Consider the following 24,500-nt stretch of genomic DNA (forward strand, 5'->3'; position numbering starts at 1 on the left):
CTTCGAAACTTTGGCCAGTGTTAAAAACAGGAACCTTCAAAAAATGTTTCAATGTCAGACTCTAATAAATCTTTATCTGTATTCTTATGACGTACCTTTATCTACCGCGAATCTGATTGTAAAAAAGACTGTTGTTGTTTACAAATCGAAAAGTATGTAGAAGACACAAAAATACAAGAAGAAGAATGTTGTTAATCGATCGGACAAAAATGATAATTTTCAAAGTTACCTGTAAGATAAATAGAATACTACAGGTACTTACCCTTGCCATTTGAACTATTCAGTGAAAACAGCCCCACAGATCGGCGTTTAATTAGGTATTTTACAGAAGGGAGTAGAAAAAATCATTACAAACATCAAAAAAACCTTTCACTTTTCGTTTTAGTTTTTTGAGAATATTGTTCAAATGAAAATATTCTAAACACGAAATCACTTAAATTCTTGCGCTGTGTTCTCATCTGAGAAAGTTAGGTAAACAATTCGACCTTGAAGCGTCCTTCAAAAGTCGACTACCTAAATTAACGTGGTTATAACTTCGCGCCAGGTATTTTCGTGAGGGAAGCGACGCCGGCGGGCACCGAGACGTCGGCATCGAAAGACGACGGCATCGTCCACCAGATCATCTCGAAATTAAGCGACAACTTGGCGCCGCTGTCCCGGCGTCCCGCCCGTCCCGCCGCGCCCGTCATAAATCTGCTCCTCCCCCTCAGCGGCCGTCACGACACGTTCGTCCGCTTCCTCGACAGGTACGTCGGCGTCTGCGTCGCGGAGGGCGAACCGACGCGCCTCCACGTCATCGTCTACGCCGGCGACGACTACGACGCCACCGTCGAGTCGATCCGGCGGACGAGGAGCGAGCACGGACTCGACGACGACGCCCTCGCCCTCGTAGAAGGCGGCGCGGAGCCTTTCGCCCGCGGTGCCGCCCTCCAAAAGGCGGTCGATCGACTCCGCGACGACGACCTTATGCTTTTCGTCGACGTCGACATGGCGTTCGATCGAAAATCGCTGGACAAGATGCGCCGCAACGCCGTCCGCGGCCTCAGCGTCTATTTCCCGATCGTCTACAGCCTGTACAACCCGAAACTCATCGGCGGCGACGTCCACCAGGTGGTGGACGGGCGCCGCGGATTCTGGCGCCAGTTTGGCTTCGGCATCGCCGCCCTTTACAAGGGCGATTACGACAAATTGGGCGGGTTCGATTTGCACATCAAGGGATGGGGTTACGAGGACGTCGCGTTCTTCGACAAGGCGGTGGCGTCCGGATTGAAAATCGCGCGGTCAGCGGATCCGGGCCTGGTGCACGTGTACCATGAGGTGCGGTGCGGCGCCGAATTGGACGCCGAGCAGAGGACGATGTGCCTGGGCACGAAGGGCAACACGCTGGGCTCGCTCGCCACGCTGCAGGCGCTATTCGACAAGTACAGGCGTCTGTTCCGGTAGCCGCCGAGAGCGAAATATAATCGGGGTGTTTCGCCTTTTCTTTTATTGCCCGTTTTGAGAAAAAAGGAAGAATTTCAGGCAATTTCCATAAAATGAAAAAGTAGGGCCAAGCGAGGGCCTTAACGGTGTAAGTAGATGTAACGTGAAAACACTGCCATTGTACGGAGAAGAAGGAGAAGAAGAAGAAGACGATTTTTTTACCATGTAGATTATTGTCTGTGATTTAATTATTAAACGGCGTTAAGCATGCCCCGTGCACACGATCCTTGAGAATTTTTTGCCCAACGAACCTACTTCGATTTCAAGAGATCCTACATTGTTTTTGGGAAGTAATCCTAGTATTCTGCGATCTTGTTTCCACAATTTGAATTAATGGTCGGACTTTATTTTCTGATGCATCGAACGACGATGCACGCAGACCTCAGACACATTATCGGGATCTGTATTACCGACAACATTCACAGAGCATAAAAATTAAAAATACATCGCAACGTCGTATTGTTTTGTCCTGTATCCTTAACTGAACTAATTTGTTTTCCTTGTTATTTTCCAAATATCGATAAATGCCAATTTTTCGAAAGTATACGCGCTTGGCAACGAAACTCATATCTCGGAAACGGTGCGTCGTACAGTGTCGCCATTAGTACAGATGAAATCAGTGTCGAAAAAGAACGTTTTCATTCGTTTGTTTGTTTGTTCGTTTCTTTTTTTTTTTCATTTTTCGACTGTTTTTCGAACATTACTATGAAACCCGATAAATGTCCGAAATTTGATGCTATCGACTTCAAATTTGGCAAGCAAATAGCGTTTAGTCCCCTAACGGAACTTATTGGGGGGTCTGAAGTATTTTTAAAAAATGAAAAACCACGTTTGCATGGGTCTAAGAAGAAAGTTATATCTCGCAAATTGCTTCCGAGATGGTAAAAATCGTAAAATATTAGGCTATATGTTATTCTTTTATGGCAAATTCACTATAACTAAAATACTATGTTTTAGTTGTCAGATTATTTTACATGGCAATATAGACCGTAAAGATAGCTAACACTAAGGTTTTTACATATTGCAAAAGATGTTCGGGATATTTTGTACAATATTCAAAAAAGTCATAGGTGTCTCAGATTTGCAGCTATCAACTTCAAATTTGGCAGGAAAGTCGAAGTGCATACCCACATATAAATTGTATAGTCTCAAAGCATTTTTGAAAATTTTTCGTTATTTTGAATTCCAGAAAGAAATGATGTTCTCGAAAAGTATTAACCCGATAGGCACTATTTGTCAACCTGGAAATGCGAGAGATCCAGATCTATAACTTTTATTTTAAACATTTTTTCGATTATACACAGGGTTTTTCAATTATAGACAAAAATCTCAAAAATTCTGACAATTGTTCATTTAGGGAGAAAATTATTAGCTGTAAATCAAAATTCGTGATTTCGCGCTATTTGGTCTGGACACTAATAAAGGCCGCATCGAAGCCTACAATTTTTGAATTTACAGTTTTCGTCAATCACACGCGCTCCTCGAGATATTTGAAAAACTCCATATGAAAATCGCTATATTTCGCACTCAGCCTACACGTGATCAAGTCATTTACTATTAGGGAGTACTGCATGGTTTCAGAAAACAATTATTTTATCGAAAGTCAACTAATACTCTATTTTAAAAAATCATATGCCAAGAAATGACGGAGATCCAGGGCTATAACTTTTATTTCGGGCATTTTTTCGATTATGTACGATCATCGGTAAAAAACATGAAGATCCTGAAAATTGTCGTTTTCGTGAGTTAATTATTAGCCGTAACTGAAAAACCATAAAACATGGGATGATTTGGTTTAAATAGTATCGTAATTTGAGTCGAAAGAGAGTTTCAGGTTTCGTCTATCATATTATTTGTTGCTATTATTTGTACAAATTTGTACGTTTATCAAGTTTGCCGTGACTTTGAAGTTCGGCTACACTTTATACAGAGTGCATACACAACAAAATTATGTAGATGTTGCGAAACTTCCATAGTAGTCCGCAGGAGCAAGAAAAAAAAAAACAATGGGTCCCTCTAGGACAACACGCCTTCAAAATACAAAGCTGCAACTGCATGGGGCATAGTACGGAGCACACGATTCGCACGGCCACGACTTTTCGAAATTAATCTTGTTTTTTTTTGCTACTTGTGTTTACGATCATATTTTCTCAGACTTTTAATTAAGACTTAGTTATGGCAAGGACCAATAGACGGTACGCGCGAGTTTTTATTCGACATGCATTTTAAATAAACCCAACTCCACATTAATAATAGAAAACTTACTACATAGTCTCCACGAGAAGCTCCAGGCTGAAACAAAAATATCAAAATCAAACGTCGTTCATGAGCGAAAGTTTTATTAATAAATCAGATAAGGGTAGTTTTAGTTAGTTTGGTCGAGTTGACCATGCACATATGCGCCAGTAAAAAGAAAACTAAGGTTAACCTTAAAACGGGAGTAATGTTTGGTATTACGAAAAGTACCGATATATTTATGGTAATTTATTAAATAACATCGAATCATGTCGCATTTGGTACCTACGAAGGCGTCCATGCTCACAAAGCGGGCGTTCGATTACGAAGAAGTCACGTTCGCGTCTTCCCGTCCAAAGAAATACCACAAAGATACGGAAAACGCTGACACCGATGACACCCCGTTAAAAGAAAACGAACCAACCGTGAAACGATTAAAGCACGAAGTCGTTAAACTGGGCATGTCTGGTTTCGACTCTTCCAAACGAGAGGAAGCGAAAATACAGCAACTGATCAAATTGGGTAAGTGATTTCTTCTCAATTTAACCCTTTGAAACAACGCTGGCTGTTGTAGGCGCTAAACCGCCCAAAAATAAGAGCAAAAACTACAAAGAGTTGATGCTAGAGAAAAAAATGGAGAAGAAAAAATTGGAGGCCCAACAGAAGCTGCAACAGTTGGGCAAAAACGAGGCGGGCAAGTCGACCGCGAAAGGCAAAAGTTTCGACCGCAAGAGAAGGAAACGAGACGGTCTGCTCGAGATGTACGGGACAGTTTCTAAAAGACCCAGGAAATAAAATTGTGTTTGGTTTCGAGTTGTGTCAATTGTGATTGATTCGGTCACTTGGATCCAATCACCAAATCCCGCCCGTTCATAACAATTCGATCACTTTGTCTCCTTGACCGGTCTGAAATCACGTGGTGAATCATGGTTCATTTGAATGATTTAAGATTTAAATGCACAACATAGACAGACCATGGAAAAGGTTTGAGAGTATTGTTATAATTATTCTATTGTATTGAGTTACACATTGATCCCTAGAGTTGCTTATTTCTTGAATTGAATATGGAATGCATCTATTTCCACGCAAATATTTAATTTGAACAAATTAATGTATTACTCGTACAACCCAGTATATAGCACCTATTTTGATAAAATCATGATGCAATAAAAAGGGAACACAGCTAAATATACTAAGTAAAACAAAAAACACAACAAAAATTCAAATGAATCTGAATCGGTCGTTCGTATTGTTCGGATTCAGTGGCTATTGACGCTTATGGTTTATAGCTTGCAGTTGGCAACAAAAAGGATTGACATGAACCTTTGAAATGATTCATTCGATTCTTTTCGAAATCGTTGATGGATTCGGTTCTGGTAAAATGAGCGATTGACGGCGGAAGAATCGCTCAAGTGTGCTTGGAAATTTTTGTAGTAGATGGCGCGCCAACGATTTTTTTTTCTTAATACGCTGACTATGGAACGGTTTTGCTTTGTATAAAATGAAATTTTCAAAAATTAAAATTGTAATTGTTTATCTTATTTTTATTTTAAACATCGCGATGCCGATTGGCCAGTACCGCCGATAAGAAATGGCGCGTCTGCCATTGGGAATGAAAACAAGTAATTTTTCCGCCATTTTATTGTTCTGCTCTTAAAATAAAATACAAAACAAGATGAAACCTACAGAAATATGCGTTAGTCTCTTGGCGAACACCGCCTCGCGTATAAAGTAAAACCGGTCATCTCGATAGGACAATCCGACTCAATTATTTTGGACAAAATAGGTATAACCTTAAAAATATGTGCCAAAAAAAAAAATTGTATAATATTATTGATCACAAAATCCGAGGGCGCTGTCGCGCCACAAATGATGATTAAACTTAATAATACGTTTGTTTAAGCAATCAAGGTTATCATTTAACGTCTGTCTCGTGAATCGCTCCTATCACGAGAGTCCCTGCCACGGCTCCTCGAACGGGACCTAGACCTCGACCGTCTCGGAGACCTCGACCTACAATATCAGGAAGCAAACAATATTAATTGTAAAAGACCCGTTAGGCAATCCCGAGTAAAACACTTCTTCAATTAAATTAACAAGTACCCTTTTCGATTAAGGCCCCAAAAAAAACTTGAAAATATCCCACCGGACGGCTTCCTCCGTCGTTGCGGAGATGAGGTTGGACTAGAAGCCGGGCCGTAGTAGTGGTGGTGGTGGTGGTAGAATTGCATTGAATTTGTAAAGCTGATGACTCGGCCCGCTTGGTAATTTTTAGCGGCCGTTGTTGTTAAATTGCCTGTTTGGCCGGGGGTCGGTACCGCTAAGGGCTGACGGATTTTTTTTGGTGCGACCCGGGTGGTGTTTTTGTTGGTGGTTGATTTTGATGAACAAGATGTGTTGTTGAGAAGGCCTTTGGGGGGTTGGGAGATGTGTTGACTCAAGGGGGGTGAAGGTAGTAGTAGAGCAACGACCGGGTGACCCTGCAACGCGCATCAAACCACTGTGTTTACGACGTCAACAATTTTCGCTCACACCCGGGGCGTCCGGAAAACCCGAAAATAAAATAATAAGTAGATTCACCAAACGCCCTGAGTGCGGAAATCAACTGAAACAAACAAAATACAGGGTCTTCCACGTAACTGATACACAAGCACACAATAAATGTTGACACACGTGGAACTCCCTGCATAGCTGTCTAATTCTATCTAAAGACATAATAACACTATAAAGAAATATAAAACAATCACCTGTCTCTCGAATATCGCGACGGTCCCCGTCTGCCTCCACCTCTTCGCGACCTTCCGCTGGACATCTCTACTCTCACCCTCACTCCACAGCAACGACTACAAGAACCATGAAATACTATTGACGGAACATAAGGTCAATACGGAAAACGCTTACGTGCCGTCCAAGCCTCTAACCGCGTCCTCCGCGTCCCGGGGATCTTCGAATTCCACAAACGCGAAGCCCGGTGGATTTCTCGCCACCCATACATTTCTCAGAGGCCCGAATTTGCTGAACGCGCTCTCGATTTCGTGTTTGCTGGCCGACGAGCCCAAATTGCCGACGTACACCTTGCAAGAAAGGTCCCATTCGCGGTAGCGTGACATCGTCAAGAGCCTGCAATAAGGCAAAACCGGGCTTGGATGGACGCCATTTTGCTAACGCAGGAATAAATTATTCAGCCAAATATTTCGAGAAAATTACCTGAGTAGGACCGCGGTCGTCTAATTTGAATTCTCGGAACGTTATATTCGAGTGACCGATGCGTTTCTCTTATTTAATGATTATTGTCGGAGAAAATTAAAAAAAACGTAGCCACCTTGGTCGACAACACAAACAGGACTCACCACAGAACGAGCGTGGTAAGCATAAACGTAATTGTACGGAAATATCACAGAATACTTAATATTTGCATAGGGCAGTGTGAGAAACGGAGAACTGTTCATTAAAATTCACGTTTTTATTGCTAAAAAAGTGCTATAGAGACTTTACGAAGCAGAAACTTATCATTTAAATTAAAAAACTTAGTTTTACAATATGCACAATAAAGGCGGATGCGCCGGACCGACGAACGGAGTACGCACAGAAAAAATTGATCATTAACGCTATTGCGAGTGTAAATTGCCTTGTGGTAGGGTCGCGTGGTAATTTAATGAACTTCACGCTGCTCGCGAAAAATTCAAACACATATGTTAATAAGGTAGGTATTTTCTGGCATAAAATGGGGTCCGGGTATCGCGAAACATAAATTAGCGCTGCCTAATCCGTATCTGGCTTACTGTGAAGCGATTATCAGCAATTTGTGTGTGCACGCAGGCATACGTCGTTACTTACTACTGCCTTTTTCAAACGGTCGTTCGGACGTCTTGCCTCTGGGCAACTCTGAATGGCGACTTTTTTTGCGCAGACCGCGCGAGGACGGGTAGACGAATAAGTTGCTTTTTGTTCCGCCCGAACATTGTTGCTACATGTTATATATCGTCTCCTCTTTCGCTTACGAGTAGCGTTACTTACATTCCAGAAGGGATGTTACCCCCCACAAAATAACTATAAGGGCACGTTTCTTTTTTCGTTTCATCGAGTATACCGGATGACTGACACCGAATGGTGAACGAAACCTAGAAATCCGTTCTGAAAATTGTCGTATTTTCAGCGATGCGACGTTACCCAGTAGCAGATGCTTGTCAAAGTAACATCTCAAAAATAACCTCCGAATGTCACCATATAAAATTCTTCTATTTAAAACCATAATATGGTGTGGATCTCGTTTGCTATTTGTAAAAATACAGGGTTATCCATAAATATGTGCGCAGTCAAGCTTTTCTGCTCAATCCCATTGAAGCGTTGTTATGGTCTACTGAGTGTTTTCGGATTTATGGCCTCTATTTCGTCAAAAATGTCCTCTCCTTAATACCTTATATTTTTGATAGCCGTAATTTCATTATACTTGTCTTTATTTTAGTATACTTGTCTCGAAGTTAGTTCTAGTCGTTTATACAGGCTGAGTCAAATTGAAAATATTATACTTTTATTATGAAAATTAAAAATAAGGCTCGTCTTTATTCATTAGCTATAATTCTCCATCTTCCAAAAAGAAGAAACTAATTTCAAAATCGTCATATTTTTCGGCAGCAATGACCGAAATATGTAAGGTTTTTAAACCACAACAGAAGTCCGCTGCAACGCGCCCAGATCCAAGGCCAGACGAAATGGATGAATTAAGAACGAAGACGCGAGTACAGAAAACGGGATACAAACAACATTTATGTATGATTATAGAGTTCGAACAGACATTTTATCGATCATTCATAAAAAACTATAGTTAGACAAATTAATTTCTAATACAAAAATATCTGACAGCAATTACAGAGTACACCGACCACCAATTTTACAACAGGTTTATAAACTTAACAGACACAACATTTTCAAGAAGGTTTCAACTTTAACTTACGGCACTCAAATATTAATAGAGATTTAGACTGTTTAGGGATCGACTGTGAATTAGCAATTAAGGACATTAACGATTCTAATTTAAACAAACTTGTATTGGCGAATATAATAAATTCTCAATTAATGGATAACAACAAACACCAAAAAATTTCTCAAGTGTCACTAGTAAAGTCATATCTATCGATCTCCCAGAATATATTTCAAAAACCAACGATTTTCTTAAACCAGAACTTTTCCAATGTATCAAACACGATGCTACCGAATTATATCAAAGACAAGTCAAAGAAGTAATTACTAACTCCACACTATTTAGTGACACAGACAAGTATTTTTTAACAATTATGAATTTACAACAGCCGAAATTATATTCTTTAGTTAATTTACATAAACAAGATTAGACCAGTCGTGTAAGAGCTCCAGCAGTTAAACTCTCAACAAAATTAGTAAATATTTTAAAATTTGCAATAAAAAATTATTTTAAATTTAATGGGCAGATTTTCATCTCTAAGGAAGGTTTGATTATGGGAAACCCACTTAGTTCTTTGTAAGCCGAGATTTTTATTTTTTATTTTTATTATTTTCGTTTTCTATGGTGGTATAAATACGTGGATGATGTCTTTGCTTGCTTTAGTGGAACGGACAGACAATTGAATTCTTTTTTAAATTACATTAACTCATTACATAATCGTATAAAATTCACTATCGAGATTGAACAGGATAAATCTATTAATTTTTTAGACTTAACTATTACGAAAACGCAAAACAAATTAGACTTTTACATTTATCTTAAACCTTCACACACGGACACAGTCATACATAACAGCTCAAACCACCCTTATAAACACAAAATGGTTGCATTTCACTCGTTTATATACAGACTTCTTAATACGCCACTCTCAACAGAAAATTACAACAAAGAACTTAATATTATTAAACAAATAGCACTGAACAACGGCTACAATCCGTCCATTATCGATAAAATTATAAACAAAAAACAAATCCAGACAACAGTAAACTCTATTCAACCGAAACCTAATACAGTACACGAACAATTTAAAACAAATACATACATAGGAGGACCAAGTGAAAAAGTTTCAAAACATTTGTCAAAATGTGGTTTAAAAATAGCTTTCGGAACTAACAACACAATAGGAAAATTTTTGAAAAACAATAAAACGAAATGTCCAAAATCTCAAAAATCAGGTGCCTACAGTTGGAAATGCAGATCTTGTCCTAAAATTTATATTTGACAAACAGAAGAAACGCATTTACGAACATAAAAGAGCGTTTAAAAAAAATAGTCTACAAACTTAACCACAATTTTAATATACAGCCACAAAAAGTAGAACATTAAATTTTTTTGGAAGCCCGGAGATTAATAAAATGAGACATTCGAATATATCGCTTAACGGGCAATCAGATTTAAATACCTCTCCATTATTAAACTTAAATTCTCATAACAACATTAGTTAAGGTTTTATTGTCATTTTTTCGGTATATATAGTACCAGGTAGTTCGTAAAAATTACATTTGATAAAGACACGGTGTTGTGGAAACAATTGTCATGGGAAAACATACAATTTCGTGAAAATTCTTATTTATTTTGTTAAATGGATTTTCATAAAGTAATTATAAGTAATTATTTTTTTATTATTACGTGAAGAGAAAAACGACCAGAAAATAAAAATCGCCGGTCTAGGAAAAAAAAAGAGAAACGCGGAAACGCGAAAAACGGGTCGCTTTCGTTTTTCCGGTAATTTTCCGGTCCGCGGCCTCCCACAATTTTCGCGAGACTTTCCGAGGCGTGTGCGATTTATTAATTAATTAATCATTAAATTATTATGATCGGCGTAACGAGAAAGAGATACATAGATAGATAGAGAGAGACAGAGGGGAGGGAGACGTTCACGGCGAGCGAGAAAATACGTCGGGAGGCCCATTTGTCTAGAAAACATTCAGACCAGTTAATTGTATACCGGGGCATAATAATTACCGACCGATGCGTCGGTAATTATCCGCGTTTTTTTTTTCACTGAAAAAATGTGGGTCGCGAGCCAAATCGAAACAATGGCGGAGGATTTGCGGTGAAAAAATCGCGTTAACTGTGTCGCGGGAAAAAAATGATAACTTGAACGCGTCGCTGGCCGAGTCGAAGATGGCTGGGAGGGGTTAAAATTTAAAATCTCGAAGTAATTAATAGCATAAAGTATAGAAACCATAGAAATCACATTGCCACTAAGGAGTACACACACTTAACGATATAACTTCATTCCTGGAGGTTTTTATTAAATGTCCGATTTGCAAGGCACAGGGCGACAACGCTTAAGCTCCGCTCGTGTCAAATAAACTCGTGAGTCAAATGCCGTTTACCGCACTTGTTGCATAATATACTATTTTCTACTCCCGTCTGTAAAATATCTAATTACGCTCCGATCTAGCTTGCGGGAAGCGTCGCTTTACCACGTCATTGACGTTTCCCACGGATGCGAGCAACTTCGGACATTTCCGAGATTTTACCGCACGGGTTTGACAGCAACCGTATGTTTTCGGAGATTTTACCGCACGGTTTGAATTTTGACGTTTATCGATTCTGACGGTTATGTCAGTTAATGTATTTTTCTACTCCCGTCTGTAAAATACCTAATTACGCACCGATTTAGCGTGCGGGAAGCGTCGCTTTACCACGTCAGTTTCGTTTCTCACGAATCCGAGCCACTTCGGCCATTTCCGGGATTTTACCGCACGGGTTTGGGAGCAATCGGATGTTTCCGGAGATATGTCCCACGCTTTGAATTTTGACGTTTGTCTGATGAAAGTTCGTTCGCTACAAGAAAGGGTTGTAACAGACAAAATACGCGTTGGCCAATGTATTTGATCGGTATCATTTTGACCCACAAAATCTTGGATGAAACCGGTTGCACCACAGTGCACAAGTCTGCTAAGGTTCTAGCCACAAAAGGTATAAAAGAAGTAACTATGTGTCTAGCTGTAAATGCAATAGGAAATAGATACCAACACCATTTTATTAGAGATGGACCCAATGGATACCACGGATCAGAGAATAAGAGTGGATGGATGAAGGAGAAGGAATCCATGGAGTTTATTAAACATTTTAAATATTATGCCAAGTCCTCTGAAATCTGAAAGTGTTGTTAATTTTAGACAATCACTCCTACCAATTATCTCTGGATCGGAATTTGGCCCTTTTATAGAAGATCATATCATATACTACTTCTGTTCGCTTTTCATCTTCCCAAAAGCCTTTGACCCCGTCTAAATAACTATCCGCAGCATTAGACTCTTCTAGTTCAACTGAACGTCAACGCCCAGTATTAAACTTTGCCTCCTCTTCTTCGGAACTTTCAATTTCATTCATACAACAACCATCAATATTACATTCTCTTGCACCAGTCAGTTGTTCACTTACTACGATAGATTCTTCAGCTTCGAAACAGAAATGTTCAACTTTGGATTCTCAAGGTAGTTGCCGATTTTCTCCAGTTCCATTAACCTCCAAATTAAGAGAAGGTGCTAAAACGTCACAATCGCATTGTTACACCTGAAGACATAAGGCCATTGCCCAAGGCGGACTTTTCAAAGGCAAAAGGCGCTGGAAGACAAAGGAAAGGAAGGAAAGGAAAGGAAACTTCATTCTAACTGATACTCCTGAAAAGATGCTAATCGAAGATCGGACTAATTAAAAGGTATTAAAAGAAATGTGATGGGGACGAAAACAAAGGTAAGAAGAAACAAAAAGTTGCGAACAAAGACACATCGTCTTCATCAGAAGAGGAAGACACTCTGCGTCTAGTATTTTTTAAGAACATGTTTTGTTAAGTTTAATTTTGTTGGGTTTATGTTTTTTATTTCTTCTTTAGATATGTTTTTTCTACTATCTATTAAAATAATATTGTTTTGGTTATATGTTCTTGTTTATTTATTTGTCAGTCTAACTGTACTGTATGTATCTTTAATTTTTTTTATCATTAAAGCTTATTTAATCTAATTATCTTTATTTTCATTGCTTTTTTAAAATGTTTTTATGTCACCACCGGCACCTAGCTATGTCACAACTGACACCTTTTGGGTGTCGGTTGTAACACTTGCCACTGGCGTCTTTGATGTTAATTTTATAAAATATCTTTTTGGTTTTCAAAACCTAAAAAAACATTGTGCTACTCACGAATGTGTATCGAATTCAGTGGAATACGAATAGTTGAGATTAAACGTAAATATTGCATTAAAAAAATTAAATTGTGATTTTTTTTACAACCGTCACCGATCTCCCCTACAATCGCCGCGCGCCACTGGCCCGCCGGACGTCTCCAAAAAATCACAGTGCATCCGCCCGTCTCCGCGTATATCTTTGTATAACTGTTCATCGAAAGTCTGCGTGCCCGGAGTGGCGAAATCTTATATTGTCTCTCGCATTCCAGAATAATTCATCGTATTCCGGAAAAAGTTCGATTTTAACAAGACGACCGGCCGAGACCCCCCCCCCCCCCTTCTCTGTCCCTCTCTCACGCACAAACTCGCATACCGACGTCGCAACTTCTGACAGGTACCGGCCCAGCCACGTACCCGCTAAGCACCACAATTATTATGTTTCCCACACACCCATTACGGCCCCGTGGTACTATCAATGAATTGGGCATTGGTTTTGCTTGGCGGTGGTCTCCGCATAACTGTACACGCCGGTGTCAGTCGACACACACGTGTGTTCTACCAGATGTAGGTATATACGCACGTCACGGATTACCGACTCGACGTGGTAGACTGTACTTCTGCACGTCACCCTGCACTTTGTTAAACTAAACGTCGCCGCATTTACGTCGTCCGTTTGGAGAAAAAAATTGCAACGCCATAATAGATGGTAGATCAATGACAGATCAGATATGTAGGAAACTCTTACTTCAATTAAACACAGTATTCGTCGGGATGAATATAGAGTTGATATAGATATAAAAAAGAAGAGAGAGAGAGAGAGAGAGAGAGAGAATACGAAAGTTACAAAATTGGGATGAAATCAATAATTATGACAACTACTTTATCCCTTATAAGGGTAAAAACACTTTCCAGCGAAATAATGGAAACAGCCATAAATTTCAACTAATGGGTAAGAAATATAGGCGATTAGGCATTCCCACCACTCGAGCGACAATGAGAAGTTCCAGGCATCATGGCCCATAAGACCAATTAAGAAGGTCACAAGTACAGATAAGATTTCTTCTCCCATCTACATCTCAACCAGTCTAGCTCTCCTTTTAGGCACTCGTCCTCTTCTTATTCACATCTTTTTCGAGTATTTCTCTTTCTCCTCCCCACTATTTTGGTCACAGTTTGGACTTCGAGTTGAAATTTAATATAATTTTGCTTGCTTTGGAAAAAGTAATATTAGCAAACAAACTTAAAATTTGTTAAATTCCAACGTTGCCAGAGGTTCCGAGTATAGACCCGGCAACGCCGCGCGTTCTGAAACAATTTCATAAAAAGTTCAGTTCTGCTACAAGCTCGACCCGAAGCGGCCTATACAAAATTGCGTGCATAGAAATCGGCCCTTTGTGAACTTTTGAATTCAATTTCTATTTTTTTCAATGTACTGACCAAAAAAAAAAAAAAAAGAAGCTGTTTGCTCAGTATAAACCCCCAAGAATAATGTATACCTATTTAGGAAAAACATCTATAGTTTCTTTTATCAGTGAACTAAACTTGCGTGCATAGAAATCGATCCATTGTGAACTTTTGACTTCTTCGTCTTTTACTTCAATTCATTTTTTTTTTGAAAATTTAAAAAACATGCTGTTTAAAAGACAATTTAATATGCTTTAATACGAGTACAATAACGTCATGAGTCAAAATCACTTATTTTTTTAATGAGTATGACCCCCTAGTGCCCTAATAACATCTCTTACTCGATTAGAGATATATCAAATCAAATTGGCTATTGTTTCTTGTGGAATGTTAAGCCGCCACTCTTCTTCTACTGCAACAATAATCTCTAGGATCGAGGTTGGGATAAGCAGTCTAGCTCGCTCATCCCATAAATGTTCGATCGGTCTGAGGTCGGGACTACATGCGACGACTTGCCGTGTGCGATCTAACATTGTCATGCATACAAATGAATTTTTCTCCAATGTAGTCCACGCGATCTCATAAAATATCCTCGATCACCTGTTAAATCTGCTGCACTTTGACCGCGGCCGCCCTTACAGATGAAAAGAGGATCGGTTCGTGATTCCATAGAATACCACCTCTATAAAAATCACTCTTTTTCGTCGGTCACTACCAAAGAGGCATATTCTGGTCTCAACAGAACAGACCTCCATTTGTCCAATGGCCAATTTAGATGATCCCGTACAAAGCGCAGGCGTGCTTGTCGATGAGCTGGAGTAAATTTTGACCCAATTGCACTTGATTTTGGGGTCAGGTTATTTTCCTTCAGACTTCTTCTCACTGTCCACTGACTAATAGCCATTCTTCGAACTTCATGGAGCTGTCATCACGAGCCGTTGTAATTCGCCTTCTGCCTGTTCCAGGGCGCCTAGCCAAGGATCAGTCTTCGTTGGCATACTCTTCGAACTGCTGCGCGTGCCATATCCAGTTGAAGGCGAAGTCCACTTTCGATTAAAGCGATAATTTGTGCGGCTTTTTGCAAACACGCTATCAAAATGGTTAAAAACGAATAATGTGCAAAATTCCGGTCCCATAGGCGATGAATTTTAGTCTATACCACGTTTGTAACTATCGCTATAACTACTTCATGAACGCCTTTCATTTCTTTGACAAATTTCAACTCCTACCAAAGCATATTAAATTGTCTTCCAAATAGTATGTTTATTTTTATTCTTTTATTATTCAAGTCAAAAATGTACAGCACGCAAGTTTATAAGTGGCGGCACTACTCGCTCGGCGGTTCCGCGAAAGCGACGCGTCGCCATTTTTTTTGTCCCGCGACTAAAAAGGGGAAGTGTTAGACGGCTTCTAGAAGCGGGCAGCGGCCGGTACTTTACGGCCGTCGGTTCTCCAAATTGAACGGTCGTGACATTTATCTATAGTCGTACCGGTGCCGTTCGACAAGTTGACGCCGCCGCCGCCGCCTGGCCGATTCGAAGAAACGCACCCCCCGGCTACCCCCCGGTGTGGCGCGCGCTTCTTTCACGGGTTCCCAAACGGTACCCCTTCGCGGGGCATATGTTTCCACGTCTACGGAGTCGATGGCCCCTGCGCGCGCGCGTCCGCGTATGTCTATTGGACATCGGTGCCGAGATTCACCTGCCACGCGCAACGTTGCCGCGCCGACGCGCGTTCCTACGGCCCGGGTACCACCGAAACACCGCAGCGCCTCGTCGATCGGCAACGTCGCACGCGCCGGACAAGACGGACACGTCTTCGTCGGGCGTCGGTACCATCGGGCCTCCATCAGTCGCCCGTTTGTAGACCACAGTACCATCCGGGTTGCAGTATTCGCACGGGGGTACCGCAGTCAGGTTAGTAACGGCGCGCGGACCGCTAGCACCTCTTCGCGGCAGTACCTCCGAGTACCGTTTTTCGGCACCGACGATCGTTCGAAGTGCGCGCGGTTTTTTTGCGTCCCCCGTATATACGACAGGCCGTACGATGGGTACGACTTGACGATACGAGTTCACGACGCCAAATGTCGCAAGATTAGCGAGCGATACAGGGAATTTACTAAATGGTCCTGGGCTGATGACAATACGGTTTTTGTGTTTGCCTAAGAGTAAGTACCAGCAGAAAAAGTACCACCCCGTTAATATCGGCCGAAAAAGAAAAGCGCTCCGTAAACAAACAATCATTAATAACCGCAACGATGGTAATGCGTGTAATAGAACATGCGGTACCGCGTCTAAGTACCGCGTACTCGCACCGTTATTAAGGTAACCGACCATTTAGGTAATTAATTGTAATCGTATTTGTCGTCGGACGAAAGAAATCGGCGGCGGCGGCGGACGATCAGTATTCGTCTGGGAACGGCTGCCGGTCCACGCCCACATTCGTCCGGTGCCTACAATGTAGCACGAAAAGTACCAAAAAAGTCGTAAAACCTAACAGTATTTTTTTTATTGCCGGTTTCACAGAGGAACGATGATCGACCGACACCTGTTAGCAATAGTGCCAGACGCGTTAAACAACAATAGTACGTGTTTACATTATCTGATCGTACTCGCGTTGCGATTGTTTGACTAACTGACCGACAAATAGGATCCACGGTACGACTTTGTAAGGGGCCCGATTTTTCTCATAGGTCCGGTCGGATTTTTCCTTATTCCACTGGCAAGTACGATGCATTTCGCAAGGCGACATACCTATACCTCCACGAGGTTCAAAGGTACTTCTGGATTTCGCCTGGGTCGGTTGTTGTTGAGGAATCCAGAAGTTTCGTAAGCAGTATTACTATGGAAGTTTGTTTAAAAAATTATCCTAGGACCTATTTAAAGCATTTGGTACACCGGTAACACTAGCTTATTAATCGACTTTTCGCAAAAATAATTAAAATAACACTTAGTTAACAGTTTTTGTTTACCTTTCCTTAATTTTTCTCTTACCTTTACTCTTTATCTGTTTCAATATTTTAAGGACATTTTTAAATATTATGAAATTTTCTTTTGGTTATTGCAGTGTCTGGGTGTTTTTGGCTCTTTTTAAATGTATGAAATTAAAGTCAAATAGACGTCATTAATAAAAAGAAATAAATATGAACACACGATATCTAATTAAATAATTTATTTGCGTGTTCATTCTTCCTTTTTTTATTTGTTACATTAATTTTTTGAAAAACTTTCCCAATTTATGAAAACCCTTTGCCTTTATTCTTAAAATTGTTTTTCCACTCCTTACTCTGAAATACTCAATTAAGCTTGAGGAAAGGTCACTTCATACTATTAATGTTTCGATCGAAAGTGTGTTCCTATATAGTTAATGCAAGTTAATTTTTTACGCATTGCAGCTACTCTCAGAAGTGGGATTATTTTCAGTATAACAATTTCATTAATGTGACATTTAGCGAACTGTTTCCTATCAGGATTATTGGGAGATTTTTTCCTAGCTAGCTTGTTACTTTTCTCAGAAATTTTTTGGTTTGGTTTGGTTTTATATGTTTCCGATCGACCAACGCGTGACAACAGATAAAAATTCAATAATTAACACTACGAGTTTGCCTATCGTTATTAGGGATTGCAGAGATTAAAGTTTTCCTTAAACGAGTTTTTTTTTTAATATAAGTGGGATTATTTTCACATTAAGTGAATTGAATGCCCAAGAATTTTATGCGTTGGAGTTCGAGCCGCGGGTTTTGAAAAAAAAAATAACGATAAAAGAAAATATTAAAATAAATAAAAACGAACTTTTAACGTGAAGCGCCCTGTACGCGCGCTTGCCAAACGTAAAATTCCAGACCCCGAAGACCAGTTTGGCGAGATGTAGCGAGTTCCGCAGTGCGTCGTTGTCGTTTCACTCCACTATTTTGAAGAGACAACCAGAAGACGAGGGCAAAACGAACAAAACGCAAAATCAAGAAAGTTCGACGGGCGGATACCATATACTAACCAATTGACAGACGCCGACATGGATTTTTTGACAGCCGCAGCGATACTTCGAAACGTATAAAATCTCAAAGTTATTTTTTGGTAGTATTGTAAATCTTGAGAAACGATGTCGTGAAAAATATTTTTATTTTAATTTACACGCATGTACGGGAAAACCACTTTCATAGCATTTTGTTTCTGAAAATATATTTATTTTCAAAACAAAATACCACAACAGCAGTTTATGAATTTTTTTAAACAATGGTTGAAACATTGATATTGAAAATACAAAATAATATGCAATAAATAAATATAAATAATAATAAATATAATATAATAAATTTTTATATCCCGTTTATAAACCTTATATTCAATGCTCATTACATATTCTCAATAAATATTCCGATGTTATTCTGTAATAGATAATTGTGAACTGAAAAATTAGATTACACAGCCCTTTATCAGTTCTATCATGAACTAATAAATACAGTCATTAAACATAATATTTCTATGCATATATTACTTTGCATTAATTTACATTGCTCAAACTTTAATAATTGGACAACATTTTTTGGACGAGTGCAGCGATGAAACCCAAAAAAAAAACATCAAAAACTTTATTCTGCAATAGTAACCACAGGTTAGCCAAAATAATAGCAAATAATGAAAATGCATTATAAATATCCGTAAGATCCATCGCAGCTATTTTGCTAGACATTTGTTTAATGGGATCATTCCAATTAATGTTCTCATAAATACGCAAAACTTGTTCAATATTTAAATTGTTCATTTGTATTTGTTTAGTTTTTTGTGTGAGAATCATAAACTTTGCTTTTCAATTTATTTCAATTTATTTTTAATTTTTCGCCGTAAGTGAAATAGCAAATTTGCGAAACTTAACATTTTGATGCTTAATACATACAATGATTAAAAGAGTGGCAATTGAGACCTGGGACACACTATGCTCGCTTCACTCATATCAATGCATACAGATCTATAAACCGCGGAATAACGATATATTTTTTAACCAATCTCTTGCCGTTTTTATTGAGACTATATTGATATGGTTTCCGAAGATTTAAGCTACATCGATCCATTCATAAAAGGACTCGAAAGCTACGATCAATATAAACAAAAGTTTACGAATGATTCGGTGCGCATTTTCATTGGTTTGATTGAGCCAATCAAATCAAGCTGCAGCTTGGAAATTTCAAAGTTTCCGGTTTCGAATATGCGAATGTTCGTAGTTTATCCATGAAAACTGATGGTCGAAACCGGAAACACCATTCGCAAATCGCAGAAATCAACCGTCAGAAATCCCAAAACATCTGAAGTTTCCAACAACTTCTTCGGACATTCCTTCATTAAACATAAGGTTTACATGTTACTTTTGAACTGCTGACCAGTCCATTCTAGTTACTTGGGCGACAATAAAGGATTATTAGGGACTCTGTTGTCATTTTTTGTGGTACGTGATTTGTGTAGAATGTAAAACGTGTATTTATATTTGGGCCTTTACAGAAACCGATATCATAAAATACATTTTAATATTATAGCAAAATTAAAAAAATAAATGGCGTTTCTTCCAGTTGTAATGCTGATTTGTGGTTAAGTTGAAAATATATTGCTACCTGTGTATCAGGATAATTGTTATTTTATACACAAAGGCAAACTATTTTATTAAACAAAATAGCAACATTAATAATGCGACCATTCCTAATTTTACTTCCAGACTATAGTTTTTGGTCAGTCCAGAGGTCTCATCGATTTTTACAACTCAATTTTACCTTTTTTACCTTACCCGTAACCATTCCAGGACCGTCCTAAGATTTTATCTACCTACAGTCTTTTTCGCCGAGCAATTCTTGAAGTATAAAAAAATTATTACAAAGTAACAATTTATTACGTTCTATGTCACTCGTTTTTTTTGCCGCTCCTACTTCCCCTTCTGAGTTTCTTATAAAATTGTAAACATTCAAAGCAATTTGTTTATCATCCCAAGACAAATATATTCTAAATTGTCATTAGGTTCGACTACCGTCGCCATTTCGTCTTCAAATTCTGCGTTGTTTTCCAAGTTTTCTTTTAACAGGGGAACATCTGCTTCATTCCACGGTCTCCACCTTTTTGAAGTGTTAAAAACAGAACCTTCAAAAAAATGTTTAATTGTAAGATTCTAATAAATATTTATCTGTATCCTTATGACGTATCTTTCTCTACCGCCAATACAGACTATAGTTTAAAAAAAAACTGTTATTGTTTACAAATCGAAGAACTATGTAGAAGACGTACGGTTTAAATATCGAACGCGTAGAATGAATTGCTCGAAATATAATTTAATCTAGACCTTTTTTGGAATATTATATTATATTATAACTTTGTCACAAGTTCATACACTGCCCTTTGGATTCGGAGTCGACCTCTGGGGATAACCGGGAATCTCTATTTTATCTAATTTAAAACGGTCCATTTACGTTTCAAATAAAAATTTCCAGTTTCAGAAATATTCGTTACGGTCCATCTCTACTTAATGCAGAATAAACATCTGTTGGGATGGGTTTTACCACTGTAAAATACTTAAAATGCACTATATTAAATAAAATAAAACGAAATAGACGAATATCGATTAAGTTAAAAGCGTTATATTTAAAAAAAAAAGCCAATAAGGAAACTGCATTTAATAATTATCGATCTGGCAAACGCGTCCAATGAAACAATGAAACTGGGACTTGGAACCCGACATACTCTAATCTTGTTGGACTAATTAGGTTATTGGATTTACAAATACATGACGTCGTCTCACAGCAAGCCGGACACGTTGAAATGGTATGGATCAAGGCCATATTCCCAATCTGGCGTTTTGGTGACGATTTAACTCGTTAAGAAAGCGAGATTCGTCGCCAAAATCGAATTCAAACCCAAAAACGCCGCATTCCATTACCATGTCATTAAGACGGTAACGGTTTCTGTCGTTATAGTTCGGAAGCTATTGTGCAACCACCGTAAAGGAATAGTATCATTGACTATGCATGCTTTACGGTTAACACGATGTTAATTTTTATTAATGATTGTGCCGTCATAACTGACGCGCTTGTTACGATTAACCGGCCGCGATTGCATGTGGGTTTTGGAATATAGCCGACCATACAGGGCGGCCCGAAATTAATTTTTTAACCACGCGTCTACGCCCCGAAATAAAATAACACATTTAAGTTTGTGAAGAAGAAAATGATTGTCTTCAAACTTACCGTGTAAGATAAATAGAGTACGGGTACTTAGGGTAAGGGCTTTGAACTATCTATTGAAAACAGCCTCGCAGAGTCAAAGCTCGAGAATCAGGTACGTAAATACGTACTTACTTGAAGGATCACAGTCAAATACCTCCGTAATACTACTACTATACTATTACTATATACTATATATACTACTACTATACGTCCTACTATAATATAACTCGGACGATACATAATACCTGATGTTAAAATAGACGCATCTACTTATTCGAAAATACTCCACAGCATCAATGGTTAGTCATTTAAAAAACTCAAAAATAGGTCGGATTTCGATAACTTTACAAGTTTTTCTTTGGGGTTAATTAGTTATTAACTTCCACATATGACATGCGGGATTTTTAAAAGTAGATGTAGTTCCGTTCGCTCGCGTGAAGAGCGCGCTGATTCTGCGGACACACGCAACGATCAACAAATGAAAGCCGGCAAAAACGCGATAAAGCTGATTGCCGGGCAATTGATCTCGCTGCCCCGTTCGCGCCTATTAAACATAATTTATTTAATGCGGTTTTTCTATGCAATTTATTCATTAACGACACGGATTAGGTCGGTTAAGTGATTTTTTTCGTTGCTGCACCTCCCGACGAGATGTTATGCCAGCGCGCCATTTTAATAACACGAACACCGTCACTTTTTGCGAGGGATATGTATCGCGACGCGTGCCGCCACTGTTTCTACTTTTTTTTGTTCACTTCCTTCGTCGGTTTGCCTAAGATACAAATATATAGGTTGAGAGCTTTTAAATTTGATATGGTATGGTGCGTTTTGTATGAAATTCGTATTTTTCAAAGTATGTTTATTTATTTATTTATTTATTTAACAAATTCGGGAAAGTGGGCAATACATTTTTTATCTCTACAATGAAAGCAAAACGATGTTGATTTGGGTCTATATAATTCTTTACCAGAAAAAATAACTGTGAATAAATTGCAGCCTCAAAAACCTTGGAAAAGTGACATAAGAGAGAGAGAGGAAGATAATTAGCGGCGTCTGTAGAATTACCAGACTTTAAAATAGGGAATGTGTCCCTTGACCTACACATTTATTTAAGAGTATCTTAAGAGTATCGAAGAGGTACCGTCAGGCAGTGGGCCCTTTTTAGGATCCAAGTTGAGCAATATTTTTTTAATAGAATTTTTCGAAAATACAGACAATCCTGCTCGTAGATGAAATGATGAAAGGTAGGACAGAGAAATCAAACGCACTACTAAAATAGTCACAAAAAAGTTGAGACATATTTTTTGAGAATCATTTGCTGTAGCACCGGTGTAAGTTATTTTATCAGGCAGCGATTTTATATTTTTTTTATTATTATTTATTTTTAATATTATTATTATTTTATATGTTGAGTGGTGATACTTCCTGCCGTATGTTCTAGTAGTTTTTATTTCTTTGTATTTTTTATTTTAAATAATCTATACAATATAGGATTTTTCTCGTATGGGCATTCGGTGGCTAAGGCATGATTGTGGTTTTGTTTTCGGCCAAAAAGTTAGACACAAGCAACGATGAGTGAGCAGGTGCATTATCTTGATGCAAAATCAACAATTGCGGACGTTTTCTTCGTATTGCTTCTCGCAAACGGTGAATAACTTCAAGGTAATACTCTTTATTGACCGTACGACCTTGTGGTAAGAACTTTTGATGTACTACGCCGCGACAATCAAAGAAAACAGTTAGCAAAACCATGACATTTGATCTTGGCGATTCTGGGTTCTTCCATTGGGGGTTTCAACGTCATAACCATATACCAGTAGCATATCGGGAACATCATTGACGTCATTTAACAGCTCTTGAGCGATGCTCTTTCGACGATCCTTTTGTTCAAAATTAAGCACTTTCGGAACAAACTTTGCTGCTACAGGTTTAATGCCCAAAACTTTGGAAAACATCGCATGGCACGAGGCAATAGACGTACTGCATTCCATTTTTTACAAAAAAATTTATGTAAAAATGCAAAAATTCACCGCGCGCACTAACGCTTGTGTCTCACAAAAAAAAAGTAAACTTCTGTTGTATTCACAAATCTGCTGCCAGAACTAATTATAGAAGAATGTTTTTACTTTATTGCTTTACCGATTTCCAGAACCATTTTTTGTGTCTTTTGTAGCTGTAAATTGTTAGGAAACCAATAAATTAATGAATCAAAAAATAAAAAAAATAAATTAGAAATGAAATTGCTCTCGCAGAATTCTATAACTCCATTTTTGCAAGCTATGCACGAGAAGGGAAATATTTTACATTGACACATTTGACATTGATTACCTGTATTATGATATTCTTTTTATTTTCCTTCCATTTTCATTTTCATTTCATTCATTTCTTTAAATATTTAACAGGGACTTTTTACTCCTCTATTGAAATTTAAACTTCTTACATTAAAGGGTTATATTTATTAAAAAAAAATGTTATTGATACGGTTTTAATACATAAATGGGCACGTGCCATGAATCACAATCACACATAAGTCTCAATTTAGAAAACAACAAACTCGTTAAGTCTTCATTTCCATTAAGCCATGGTTTAAATGCGGCCTGAAGTATCCTGTTGTAAAAGTTTTGTGAATTACATGCCACGTATTGGGATTTACAAAAAAACCCTCACGCAGCCGCACTAGGTCGTCAACTTATGCCAAATCGCATTCATTTTCGAACATTCGGCAATTAAAAAAATTGAACTTAAATCAGATAATCAGCGGCGTTTTTTAGGGTAAATAAGACAGAGACAAGCAAAATAAACGGATTTAATAGATGTATTTCGCCGAAACTAGTGTATCAACCACCTTAACCTTAACCTTAACCGCAGACATTCGTACCTGATCTTCGAGCTTTGACCCTGCGGGGCCGTCTTCACTGGATAATTCAAAAAGGGTAATGGTAAAAGCTGTCCTCTATTTATCCTACAGGTAAGTAGGATAAGTTAGTCACGCGGTCGGTTGTAAAAGCACTATATTTATGGTCGAAGTATAACGGACCTTATCTATGGTCCGCGCCGGTAA

General features: G+C 38.7%; 4 protein-coding genes across 7 annotated transcripts in view; 3 read left to right on the plus strand and 1 right to left on the minus strand.

Annotated features, from left to right (window-relative positions):
* The window catches only part of LOC132701851 (chondroitin sulfate synthase 1), a 29,105-nt gene extending 27,406 nt beyond the window's left edge, over positions 1–1,699 (plus strand). For both annotated transcript variants that reach the window (XM_060670096.1, XM_060670097.1), the window contains exon 6: positions 545–1,699. In XM_060670096.1, coding sequence (XP_060526079.1) covers positions 545–1,443 — 899 coding nt within the window. In that variant the 3' untranslated portion in view covers positions 1,444–1,699. The remainder of the gene's footprint in view (positions 1–544) is intronic.
* A 2,176-nt stretch (positions 1,700–3,875) lies between these two features.
* On the plus strand, positions 3,876–5,166 carry LOC132701852 (uncharacterized). The gene is made up of 2 exons (XM_060670098.1): positions 3,876–4,239; positions 4,292–5,166. The coding sequence occupies exons 1-2, from the start codon at positions 3,987–3,989 to the stop codon at positions 4,510–4,512; spliced, it is 474 nt and encodes a 157-aa protein (XP_060526081.1). The 5' UTR covers positions 3,876–3,986; the 3' UTR covers positions 4,513–5,166.
* A 187-nt stretch (positions 5,167–5,353) lies between these two features.
* Positions 5,354–7,074, minus strand: LOC132701853 (RNA-binding protein 1-like). Of its 3 annotated transcripts, none has more exons than XR_009618825.1 (5): positions 6,925–7,074; positions 6,619–6,837; positions 6,465–6,560; positions 5,864–6,197; positions 5,354–5,730 (listed from the first exon to the last, which is right to left on the minus strand). XR_009618825.1 is itself a non-coding variant. In XM_060670099.1 (4 exons), the coding sequence occupies exons 2-4, from the start codon at positions 6,825–6,827 to the stop codon at positions 5,637–5,639; spliced, it is 399 nt and encodes a 132-aa protein (XP_060526082.1). In that variant the 5' UTR covers positions 6,828–6,837; positions 6,925–7,074; the 3' UTR covers positions 5,354–5,636. The 3 variants fall into 3 exon arrangements, 1 of the variants encoding a protein (XP_060526082.1); XR_009618824.1 differs by having other exon boundaries at positions 5,821–6,197; XM_060670099.1 differs by lacking the exon at positions 5,864–6,197.
* Positions 7,075–16,145: 9,071 nt separating this feature from the next.
* LOC132702381 (uncharacterized) overlaps positions 16,146–24,500 on the plus strand; it is a 58,872-nt gene continuing 50,517 nt past the window's right edge. Inside the window, exon 1 of the mRNA XM_060670967.1 lies at positions 16,146–16,408. The gene's annotated coding sequence lies outside the window, so the exon portion shown is untranslated. The remainder of the gene's footprint in view (positions 16,409–24,500) is intronic.

The sequence above is a fragment of the Cylas formicarius genome, unplaced genomic scaffold (assembly GCF_029955315.1).
Source record: "Cylas formicarius isolate icCylForm1 unplaced genomic scaffold, icCylForm1.1 PGA_scaffold_5__7_contigs__length_24384050, whole genome shotgun sequence".
Classification (NCBI taxonomy): domain Eukaryota; kingdom Metazoa; phylum Arthropoda; class Insecta; order Coleoptera; family Brentidae; genus Cylas; species Cylas formicarius.